General features: G+C 41.4%; 1 protein-coding gene across 4 annotated transcripts in view; it reads right to left on the bottom strand.

Annotated features, from left to right (window-relative positions):
- The window catches only part of Gyg1 (glycogenin 1), a 37,738-nt gene extending 25,868 nt beyond the window's left edge, over positions 1-11,870 (bottom strand). The window contains exons 1-4 of one of the 4 annotated variants that reach the window (XM_028860899.2): positions 11,748-11,870; positions 9,514-9,649; positions 6,770-6,944; positions 6,344-6,506 (exon numbers count right to left, since the gene is read on the bottom strand). In XM_028860899.2, coding sequence (XP_028716732.1) covers positions 6,344-6,506; positions 6,770-6,944; positions 9,514-9,649; positions 11,748-11,754 — 481 coding nt within the window. In that variant the 5' untranslated portion in view covers positions 11,755-11,870. The remainder of the gene's footprint in view (positions 1-6,343; positions 6,507-6,769; positions 6,945-9,513; positions 9,650-11,747) is intronic. The other 3 variants (XM_028860900.2, XM_028860901.2, XM_028860902.2) reach the window with 3 other exon arrangements.
- Between the last annotated feature and the right edge of the window lie 810 nt (positions 11,871-12,680).

Raw genomic sequence — 12,680 nt, forward strand, 5'->3', positions numbered from 1 at the left:
TCATTCTTTTAAAATTTTAGTCCTTTGTGACACTAAATAAAGTGCTTTCCATGTGTGTGTGTGTGGGGGGGAATAACAATAAAAAAAAGACCTGACTCTCTTTTACTTTGGACTACAAAATTATTAAGGCACCAGCTGCTCTGTCTACTCAGAGAAGTAAATTTTAAGTAGTTAATCCATAACATGGACAAAGTAATAAGAACTTTTTCCTGTGTAAGCATTCTCAGAATTTATTCCAGAGAATGTTGCAGTGTGGGAAAATTGGGAAAGAAACATAACAAAACAAACAAACAAACCAACAGCAACACTCCCATCTTCCTCCTCCTGTACACTAAGCCAGAGTTGAGAAAGAGTCTAATCAGATCTGGCTTTGACATAAGCCCGCAGGCAAGCTACTGTCCCAAACTTTAACAACGCTGGATTCCCAGTACTAGTTAGATGGCAGGGCCTGAATGAGTGTGTCCCTCACATGACTGTGGAGAAATAAAAGAGAATGTAAAATAGCTAGATTTAGAGTCTGCAGGCACATATTAGTTCTTTCCTCCTCCTGACTCTCACAAGTCCTTCATTTCTCCCTGGTTACAAAGCTAATGGCAGACAGACAGCTAAGAAAAATGGCTCATGAGTAGGATGAGAAAAAAAGCAGCTTTTAAGAAAAAGCATATATGTACTCATTTATTTTAAAATGCCTCAGTCCTTCATTCTTTTGTTTGGTAAGTTCAGTAGGAAGCCAGATGAACTACAAAGATTAGAGAAGGTACACCAGATCTATAAAACATTTTAAAACATTATCAGACTCTAACTAAGGATATCAATGAGAATTGAGAACCTGGGGGGATACCACCTTTCTTACAGATCCTAAATTCAGCTTAAAGTAAAATCAAACCTAATATTCAGCCACGAAAATATATTCTCTATTTCCTGCAAAATTTATAATGAACATAGGTTCTAGTATATAAATGAAAAATTTAGGGTACTTTGGTTATACTAATTAAAGCATGTATCAAGATTAAACAAACAATGGGGCACTCCAGAGTGGGCAATATGAATTCCTGTACTGAGTTTTTAAAACTAATACATACAGATACACAAGCTGCCTTAATTTAGAATACTTCAGAGCCACAGGGGAAATAAAGCACATTCCAGGTTTGTAAGGACTAAGTTCAGATTTAGAGTTTAATGTATCAGCTTCATTTCCCCTGATGAGCACCTGCAGTGTCAGGATCGCTTTCTCTCATTAATATGCCTGAACTTCATCTTCTACGAAATGTTTGAATATTATCCTATAAAATCTAATGGACTTTCAAAATATTGTACAACTTTTCAGAAAACTTCAAGAAGCAGTTTCAAAACGATTTAAAAACACAAAACTCTATAGGAACTTGGACTTAAGACTTGCTCCTATGGAAAATTAGATGCCAGTCATGAATGAGGTATGCAATCACTAGTTCTAAATTCTGATAATACAGACACTTGGGGGCAGGGGAGAAAAGTCAGCATGGTTTGCCATATTAGGCTTCTTCTCCTAGCCAGAGGCAATTGGTAGAGGATGTGACTGAAGGCTAGTGATTAGAGGAGTAGCAGGCACATTCTTTCTCATCAAAAGGGCTTAAAAGCAGCTGCAAAAGCTCAGCCATCAGCAGCCCATGTGGCTTGTCAGGGATACCAAGCTCCAATCTTTTGAACGTGAGCAAAAGATTAAGCAGGACTGTCAAGATAGACACATACAATCATCTGCTAACATACTTTCTATGGTAGCAATCTGAGAATGCTGATATGTAAGACCCTGATAAATGTATGTAAAATGTGAAGGGGCACTCTGGGAGTTTCAGAAGATGTAAAATGTGAAGGGGCACCCTGGGAGTTTCAGAGTACAGAAGATGTACATAGGGTCCCACTGTGTACCTCTAGCTGGTCTGGAACTTGCTATTTGCAGACAAGGCTAGCTTTGACCTCACAGAGAGGTATGCCTCTCCCTCCTGAGTGCTTGGATTAATGGTGTGTTCCATCATGCCCAGCAACAAAAATGTTTTAAAACAACATTAAAAATGTATTTATATATTGAGCTGGAGAGAAGGGTCAGTAGATAGGAGTACTTATTGCTCTTGCAGAGGACCTGGGTTCAATTCCTAGAACCTACATGGTGACTCTCAACTATCAGAAACTCCAGTTCCAGGGGATCTGATGACCTCTTCCGATCTACCTAGGCACCAGGAACACATGTGGTACTCATACATATATGCAGGCAAGACATTCATATACATAAAAATAAATATCTCTTTAAAATTTTTATGTATCTATTAATAATTTTTACAAACTATAAAATATATTAAAAATTTGAAGCAAATCATAGTTACTGCCACCACACAGTTGTTTTTTATAAGTAAATATTTTATTGGTATTAGGTATAAGTCCCATTCATTACTGTCACACAGGTGCTGCTCCAAGTGAATACACCCCTGTAGAGAGGGGAAGGCTCCTAAGGCATGGAGTAAGATTTCCTTACTAAATAAAATGCAGGAACACACACCTCAAGTGGAAAAAGCTTTTTAGTTAAGAGTAGCTAGTTTATTCTTCTATTGAATTTAAACATGTTGAACAGCCAACTGTTTAACTTTTTTCTAACAACAGAGAAAACTCATTCCCTTACCAGTAACAAGTGAAAAGACCAGTGTCTGGGAATCTGCAATTAAATGATGAACCATGTTAGCAGCACAGAGATTCTTAGTGGTTCATGTTCTACTGAAAAAGCAGAAGCACTTTCCAGAGGAATACTTTGCACACAGTGAAACTGCTTAACAACAAACCCTCAACTCCTAGTGCCTCCATAGTGCACAGTGCAGCTTAGATTCCATCTGTTAACACATTTCCTTTTCCTTAGTTGTACTCTGCATAATTCACTATGGCATGTGACTACTGGCAGTTAAACTTCCAGCAGCTAGACTAAAGCTAGATTCTCTTTACATGATGAAAATCGTGTGGCTTTTAGGCAGCTGGCAGGTCATCAGATATGTTTTAGAATCTGATTCATTTTCTGAACTTGAGAGTGGTTGTGCTGTCTTCCTGGGAAGATTAAACTTACTTCAATTCGAGTAGAGGAAGTAGAAAGAGCTTTACCTGAAGCAAAAGTTGAGCCACACAGTGGAGTTCTGCTAAAATCACTCCCCTCTTTCTTTGCAAAGGCAACTGTCTTCAGTGTAAGGAACAGAAATGTTGAAGAAGTTCTAATTGTGAAGATTACCACGTTTCCATTCTTTTCATGAGAGGAAAATGGTAGGAGCTAAAAGCATGTCGGTAAAATGACACCCTTTCACTTTGTTGGTCCCAGTGAACATTTAATATTTCCTTAAAGTTGCTTAAGCAAGACTGTGTGTGTGTGTGTGTGTGTGTGTGTGTGTGTGTGTGTGTGTTAATATTATTTGTTAATATGGGCTTTGGTATGTTGTTCAATTGCTTGCCACTCTTCCTTTTTGAGACAAGGTCTCTCTCACTGATCCTGAGGCTCATCAATTAGGCTAGCCTGCAATAAGTTCCAGAGATCCTCCTATCTCAGATCTCCCATTGCTGGGGTTACAGAAACACTGTGACACTGTAAATTCCCCTTAGCTTCTTACATGGCCTGAGAAACTGAACTCAGGTTGTTACAGTTGCAGAACAAGCACTTTACCCACTGACCGATCTCCACAGCCTGTAGCTCCTCACAGGTGCAGCATGTAAGGCCCTGGCATAGAACAGAGCTTTTTAACCCCAGCACAGCCAACATTGTGTGTTGGATAGTTAATTGGTAGGTGCTGTCCTGTGCTCAGCACACTATTCAACAGTGGACTCAGCTTCTAGCCTTCAGATGCTGGTAGCACTGGCTTTCCTCAGCTGAGACAACCACATGTGTCCAAGAAGAGCTTGGAAGGCTGAGGCAGGATGATAATGAATTCATGGTCAGCCTGGGCTACATAACTAGTTTGGATACATGATACACCCTGTCCCAAGAAAACAAATTCTCCAGAAGTAGCCACACATCTCTTGATTTGGGGTGAGGAATGGGGGAACAGGAGATACAACACAGAATCATTCCTGGTTTTAAACTACTAGCTTAGGATGTGAAACAAGATTGAAACTTAAACATCTATATTCTTTACAATGAGATTACAAATAGAAACCCAAAATCTTCAGGCAAATGACTATACAGAATTCATTGTCTATGAAGAGAAAAACAAAAAACAGTCCCATTGTGTATTGTGAAGTTTCAAGCTTGACTTCAGCAATCTAACAAATGTTCAGCTTAACCTTTAAGACATTTAAAAATTTTTAACTTTTATAACTAGTAAACAGAAATGAATCTTTGTGTGTCTTCCTTCAACCCTTAGGATTGAGATTATAGGCCAATCTTGTACATGGGTGCTGGGGATTCAAACACAGGTCTTCATGCTTGCATTGCAAGTGCTCTTTCCTACTGAGCCATCTCCCAAGACCCAAGAATGATCTTCTGTTGATACCCAGAGCTGAATTATAATGAGAAAGGCTGGTTCAGCTTATTCTGAAAGACCCATTTACTTCAAATCCAAGTTATGTTCTTAGAAAGAAGAGGAATAAAGAAGCTGCTGGAGCAGGGATATGCTACACTGCCCAGGCTTCTGGCCATCCCCATGTTTCCTGCTTCCAACTCTGCCACAGTATCAAAGGTCTGATACTGAGTCACTACTGAAAAGGTTTTATGGAGCATGTCCTTCCTGTGTGCATTAAATGTGCTCCCTTTTCTAACAAACCACTACCATTAGTTTGAAAAAAGAACTGCTTTTGCATATTAACTATTGGTTTTATCTTGTGAGCTTTTGCTATTATTTTAAACAATGGCTTATTACTTCAGATTGGCCTGAAACAGAAATATACCTACTAATTGAGCTGGTCAAATTCCCCATTGGTGAGCACTTGCCTAACATGTTGAAGGCTCTGGGTTCCCATCTCTAACATCAGAGGGGGAAAAAAAGATGAGAAATTTTTTTTTTGTGAAAGATATGTGGGCCTATTGGGAGCATAATAATCATTGCACTCACAGATAGCATGAGGGAATCCAGGAATGTTAAATATGCAGGGCTGTCTCTTCAAAGGGAGAGATGGGTAACCTGTTTTCTGCCCAGAAGGCTAGAAATGGACGTGGTTCATAGTTTAGGTGACCTCTGTACTATGCCAGGCTCCCATATACAGCACCAAAGATGGTTAATGGCTGAGATGACCTCTGTACTATTTGCATGACTGAGACCACATCAGTTCCTTCCTTAGGCCCTTAAGATAACACATCTAGCCAGCTCTAGAACCCATCTTCATGGAGAAGTAACAGTGCTTTGAAAAGAATTTTGATGTAATTATGCCTCACTGTGCACATGGAATTGTGTTACACCAGGAAACTTATTTCCAAATTGCACTGTACTTAAATATGCCTAAAATAAATTGCCCATTGTCAGACTCTAGACATTTGAACCAACACTGGATACTTAGTTGTATTGAGCCAGATTTCCTTCTTGCCTCACTTGGATTATACTGCCTGCCTTGGTGTTTGAAGAGACCTCCACATGGGCTTATGTCAAAAACAGCTATAAATATAATTAATATGTATAAGTAAATGCTCCTAACTTAGTCAATGCTACACTCATCATCTATGAAGATACACTTTTACATTTTACTTCATACATAGTTATAGAAAATGACACTTTGGAAGCAGAGATTGTTCATATAAACTTTGTTACGAAAGTATGACTGCCAAATTACCAGGCTGGTTTCTTATGTTCCCATGGACATAACACTGGATCCTTGTTAGCAATGTCTGCCAAGTACTTTGGAAGTTTACTAAGGTTTAAAAGCAGAAGTCATTTTTTCTTTGAGGAAAGCAAGCTGCTACTGTGCTTGACCTTAGCCTTAAGATAGAATTCATTCCTTGGTCTTTTCTCAGTTTTTAAAAACTTGCTCTAGTTTAGATAGTTAGTTCAGGCATCTACATGAATCTAGAGAAGTACTTACCTAGCATGACTGAAGCTTGGTTTGATCCCACCACTGAATAACAAACCCAGTTGTGGTGATGAATGCCACTTGGGGAGGTAGAGACAGGAGGATGAGAAGTTCAAAGTCATCCTTGGCTACACAGTGAATTTGAAGCCAGGCTGAACAATATGAGACTCTGTCACAAACACACACACACACACACACACAAAAAAAAAAAAAAAAAAAAAAAAAAAAAAAAAAAAACCTTGTCTATTTGAGTTTTGGTGTATTCATAGAAAGTGTGCATATGCATGTGTCAGAGAAGAGGCCTTATTAATAGCTTATCAAATACATGATAGCAGATACATACCATCAAAACTACCTTGCTCAGAAGCAAGGTGCAACAGCTGGTTATATGTTTCAATTGAGGGTTGATAGACAAAGACTCCAGAATTGAAGCAGTCAGGCCATCCTGGATCTGGTGCTGCTGACAATTCTTCTCTTTCAAAAAGATCATCAATATTTGAGAGGACCTGATTCAAGAAAGAGAAAGACAAAGAAAGGCATTACAAGAATTCTTTGCTTCCAGACACCCTTCCTAGGTTCTCCCTGTTACCCAACAGAAAAGATGGTGACAGCTGTAAGGCAGCCTGGGATTACTCCCCTTCATCACTTGACACTTTTTATGATAGTCATTTTATCTGAACTTTACTGTCAAATCTTGACAGAATTTCTCAAATGAGTGACAGGTCTCTATTACTATGCACATCCTTTCAGCCCTAAAAGTCACACTCACCAGAGTATCTGCATCCATGAACACACATTTGGAATACTGAGTAAGTGACCAGCAGTGGAGTTTTGTCAATGTGATGCCCAACTCAGGCCTCTTCATTAAAGTTAGATGAGCAGAATCACCACTGTCCAAGACATCTACCATGACGACTTCATCAAAGATAGTCTCTAAAACTTTTCTGTAAAAATAAATTCCAGAAAACATCACATAGAATCTTTTCAAAGCACATGACCCATTTATTTTAAGACTGTTCCCTTACTGCCCTACCATTAATCATGAGACAATCAGGTGCTTTGGCATCATGTACCCCCTTAAATCTGTCTTGATTCACCTCGGAACAATTATGTTCATGTGCACATGTACTTAATTCCATGAAGTAATGGAACTGTTTATGGTTCAACTTGTCTTAAGACATTATCACAAGAGAACTTTTCTTTCTTATTGTTATCACTGTATACCTGGCATGCTGTGAAAATATTTTTGAAAAAATTTGAGCAACGTTTGTTAAGAGTATATCTCTGTACTAGCCCATGTGTTTGACAGCAACATTTTATTGCAATTGACTTGACTGACTTTTGTATATTTTAAATAAGTGATGCTGGATAATGTCCATATAATATGTGAGATGAAGCCTATAACTAATCACATCTCCTAGAGTAATAAACCAAGAATTTCCTGAAGTTCTCCATCTGTACTGCTTAGGTTTTTGCCAATTTGACATATGCTAGTCATCTAGGAAGAGAGAACTTCAATTGAGAAAATGCCTCCATCAAATTAGCCTATAGGCAGTCTGTGGGGGAATTTTCTTGATTGATGATTGATATGGGAGGGTCCAGACCACTGCAGGTGATGCCAACCTTGGGCAAGGTGGTCCTGAGTGAGCAAGCCATGGAAAGCAAGACAGTAAGCAGAGTTCCTCTACAGCCTCTCCTTCAGTTCCTGCCTCCAGGGCCTTGAAGTCCTACCCTAATTTCCCTTCAGTTGTAAGACAAAATAAACCCATTCCTCTCCAAGTTGTTTTTGGTCATGGTGTTTATCACAGCAAAAGAAAGCACACTAGAAGACTGTCATTGTTTTGGAACCGAATGTAACTGCTCTTATTATTACTTGTCTATAATGAAAAACTCATTTTGGTCTGTGATATTTAAGAGTTTTCAGTGTTCAAAATTACCTAAATTGTGTGTGTGTGTGTGTGTGTGTGTGTGTGTGTGTACTAATGTGTTTGAGTGAACACACATGAGAACGTGTATGTGGAAGTCATTGGTCATTCTCAGGAATCATTCCTCAGTAACTATCTGCCTTGTTTTTTTAGAAATCTTCTCTCATTGAGATCTGGGACTTACTAACTAAGCAAGATGGAGGGCCAGTGAACTCCAAGGATCCACCTCTCTCTGCCTCCCTGGTGATGGGATTACAGACATGTACCACCATGCCTAGATTTTTACAATGGTGCTTAGGATTGAACTTAGGTTTGCATGTCTTTAGTGGTATGTTGATAAAGTAGGCATGGCACTTAGCTAGAGGAAAAATGAATGATACAAAAACAAACATTTCACTAAGAACCATCTAACAGATTCACAGAAAAAAAAAAATGGTGTTGCATTTTATCTCTCACGTTAGATAAAAATACATTTTAAAAGGCCGGGCGTTGGTAGCGCACGCCTTTAATCCCAGCACTCAGGAGGCAAAGCCAGGCGGATCTCTGTGAGTTCAAGGCCAGCCTGGACTACCAAGTGAGTCCCAGGAAAGGCACAAAGCTACACAGAGAAACCCTGTCTCAAAAAAAAAAAAAAATACATTTTAGTTCAGAGAGTAAACAGGTCTTTTTTTTTAAATTTTGTTTTTAACCAGAAATCGTCAGTGGTACAAGTGACTTTAGTGAATCATGACAGTGGGATTCAAGATTAGATCTCACTAATGGAAATATTAGGAGTAAGTTTTTTGGGCACCTTTCTCAAGAACTATTTAAGATCAATGTCATTAATGTGGAAGATACACACACACACACACACACACACACACACACACACACACACACACACGCAAATATGTATAATGTCTCATTTTTAAAGGCCCTTGGCCTATGTTTACATTTTTAAAATGTAAGATATTCTCAATTTCTAAGAAGGCTAGGAGACTATAAAAATAAGACTACACAATGCTGCTGGCACACCCAGATATCTCAAAACTGAATTCCAAATATCAAAAGGAACTAACCCAATCAATAAGCAGCTTATACTTCTTAGTGTGTGTCCCTAACAAATCTTGTAACAGTTTCAGAAAGCCTAATAGTAAGGACTTTATTCCAGCATGTGTACAGATCATTTGGTGGCAAACATCAGCTGGAAATGGAGGAAATTGTTCAATTTTACCTGAAGGTTTCCTTGTTTACAGGAAATAACACAATTCTAGCTTCATTTGGGGAAAGGAGTGCAAATGAGAAAGAACAGATATAATTTGGCAAGCTCAACCTCAAAAGACTCAATGAGGGGCAGGTCTTCTCTCATTCCCAGATGAAATTAGGAAGATGGAGGCCAGAATGGCACCTCCAAAGATGAATCCTGGGACATCTCCCAAAAGCTAGGAAGAGATTTTAAATTCAGGAATCTTTAGCTTAGCAGCACTTATCTGTCTCTAGTGTTCAGCTCCCTAGGAAGGTATGGGCTCGGTGCCCACTGATCCCAGGAACAGGGGAAAGGATATTAGTGCCCCAAGGGCAAAGAGACAGATAGGCAGGTAATCCTCACCTCATGGGCTCTGAGACCTGTGGGGTGGTGAGTACAACCATCCTCCTGGTAGTCCTCTGCTGTTTCAAAGAGGAGCCTAGGACCAGCGCACCTTTGGCATAGGCATCATTTGTAGTCAGCGTCACAAAGGCCTGATCTTAATACAAAGAAAAAGAAGCATATCTCAGATAGAAAAGGCCTTCTCCCAGGTCTACTTTCAAACAGTAGTTCAGCAAAATCATCTCCTCAGAGATCAACTTTCCGTGTTAGTGAGGCAGCAGCCCCTTTAATGGCAGAACTCAAGTAGCCATCCAGGAATGGGCCAAGACTGCAGATTAGCAGGAATGCCAGATAACCTTTCAGAGGATCACCAACCACAAAACTCAAATCCCAGTTAGAGTCTAGACAAATTCTTAGATCAAACTGTAGGTTAACAAGGGGTGAAGCTTAGGAAATGGATAGTAATGAGATCACAAAGCACATGTCCTTTCTTCTACAAAGTCTGATGAGTGGTATTTTCATCCAAGCAAGAGCCCCATTACCTACCACCCCAGAAAGTAACTGCGCTGCCTAGACTGACCTCATAGTGACCAATCACTTTTGGTGAGCTTAGAGGCCAACAAACCTGTGTCTTGCTGTCTCCTGTATCTCTCTTTTGTCTTTTCATTCTCCTCACCCCAATTCTTCTCTGGGGATCCAATCCACATGCTTCTGAACCCTTCCACGTGTTAGACAAGTGTTCTACCAACAAGCTACATCTCCAGTCTTACTGTTTTGAGCTAGGGCCTAGCTATATTGACCAAGTTGACCAAACAGTTACCCTGCCTCTACTTCCCAAGTACAACAATTAAAGGTAAGAACCATGGCCAGCCTCCAATTCTTTGGGAGAATGAGCCATATGCCTCCCTCCCCCATCCTCTCCTGCTCCTCTAAGAGAGTCATAGACAGACATGTCAATTTTCCCAAAGCCCCAGCCAGAAGAGAAGGCAAATGTATTCTTTCCCCATTGAACAATCCTCATTATACCAGCCTTTAAAATTTTTCCAGGCTTTTCCTGTGATCATTCTGGGGCCTATCTCTAAGAGGACTTTAATATTAGTTGGTGGGCATCCAAAGTTCATAGAGGTACTAAGGGTCAAACTCTGGCAGTGTCTTCTGGGGGCACTGCTGCCCAAGAACACAGCTGGGAGGTTTTGTCACTGTCACTCTGTTTCAGGTTTCCTCATTCTCCTTTGCCCATTTTCCAGTGAAGAAGCTAGAAGTAGTGAAATTCCTCTGAGCAGCGAGAGTGTTGTGGACTGTCTGGGGGACCAGTGCATTCCCCAGAAGCTGACCTGAAAGCCATTTTCATTCAGACTTTCAGAACAAGCCACTACACTACTAAGATGTAGAAAGTTGTGAATTCCCAGCTCCAGTCAATTATACGCTGTAATAACAATTAAAGTATCCATCAACCTTAGTCTGTTCTTTCTTCTGTTATCCTCCAAACATTCTGAGACAGAATCATTTCAAAACCATTTGCCCCCAAAAGTACATAAACTGAGCAAAGTGAATTATGCTTTAACTCCAAAGCTGCCCAGACTTCAGAAAGTGGTGGAGAAAAGTTTAATATAAATAGTATTTAAAAGTTACAGGTGGCAACGCTATACTTTCTCAGATTAAGTTAATAAAGGGAGAGGTCAGATGTTATGAACACCAGATTTAGTTAATCCTGCAAATGGAAGGTTAAGACCAATGACAGCTATGTGCTTTAACCTTCAGATGGCAGGTCAGTCGCTGTCATAACCCAGGCTACAACTTAAAGTGCGCAGAAGGACCAGTTACCTCTAAGTGCCTGTTCCTGGGGTACATTCGCCCAGAGCCTGAAACCTCGCAACAAGTGGCACCGAGGCCCGCCCGGGGCGCTAGCCGGCTCCGGTCTAGCCGCACCCGGCCCCAGAGGCCTAAAAATAGGCTCGGCGCAGAGGCCAAAGCAGGGCCGCAGCCTGGTGTTCCCGCAGGGCGCCCGCAGCTCCCTGTATCGGGAGCCCCAAAGTGAGGGCTCTGCGTGAGCCCGCCGCGCCCCGCGTCCGCCCCACCCCGCCTGGCCTTCCCAGGACTCAGGAGGCGGAAGCAGCAGCTCTGCGGCGCAGCTGGGTCCGCAGCTCAGCTGGGTCCTTAGCTCCGGCAGCCGCAGACTACCACGGTTCCGGAGCTGCTGGAGCTCCGCCCGCGCAGCGGCGGTCGCTCTGCGGAACCCGGTCACGCAGGCGTACCTGTCATACTGCGGCCGGGTGGGTCGGAAGAGCTGGGCGCCGAGAAAGGACCGCGGCCAACGAGGAGGGCCGGAGTCCGCAGCCTGCTGCTCTTATAGCAGCCGTCACGTGGCCGCGCAGGCTCACGCTCTGGCCGCATCCTCTTTGGTGCGCACCGCGGGCGGGGCGGCCCTAGGGACCCGCGGGCTGCTGTGCCCAGAAGACACCTGTTGGGGACTGAGCCGCCTCCAGTCGTTCCAGGGCCTTCGAAGGGAAGGAGACAGGGCTGTGTGGCCTGCGGCATGAAAAAGGGTTATGAACCTTCAATCTACCGAGCCCCCTTGCAAGACATGCTAGTTACAGTAATTCATTTGAACTGCCTAAATAAAAGAGATCGTTGACTTCTACTATCCTTCTTCACACAGCCTTTCCCACATTGTCACAATGGTTTTGTGGCACTAACCTAAAAATAAAATAAATACTTACCAAATATTTTAGTCTTAGCACTGGTATCAATCAGTTAAATGTTCTGTCTAACCTTTTATCAAATTAAGGGCATAGGGATTGCATAATGCCATATACCTGTTAATTTATGGATGGAGAAACGAGGCTCAAAAAAGTTGTTACTTTGCTATGATAGTAAGCTGTAAGTGTAGAGGTAGAATCTGGACCCCAGCAATTTCAGATCAACATACTCACTTAGAAAGCCTTAGTGCCTTTGGCATATTGGTTCTGGGTAACAGGTAGTAAGTTCCGGTAATTCTGTTTAGGTAATTCAGTTTTCAGTTAATCTGTTTCACAAATCTTGAAAGCCAATTTGTCATTTCGGGGTGAAGTTGAGAAATAGCTTTCTAATATAGCTACACCTTGCACAATTCCCCATCCCACCCACTCAGCCCAAGCACGGTAGTGGTTCAGCAATGGTGATTCAGCTCTCTGAAAATCATCTCTCAA

This window comes from Peromyscus leucopus, chromosome 6, assembly GCF_004664715.2.
Source record: "Peromyscus leucopus breed LL Stock chromosome 6, UCI_PerLeu_2.1, whole genome shotgun sequence".
NCBI lineage: Eukaryota > Metazoa > Chordata > Mammalia > Rodentia > Cricetidae > Peromyscus > Peromyscus leucopus.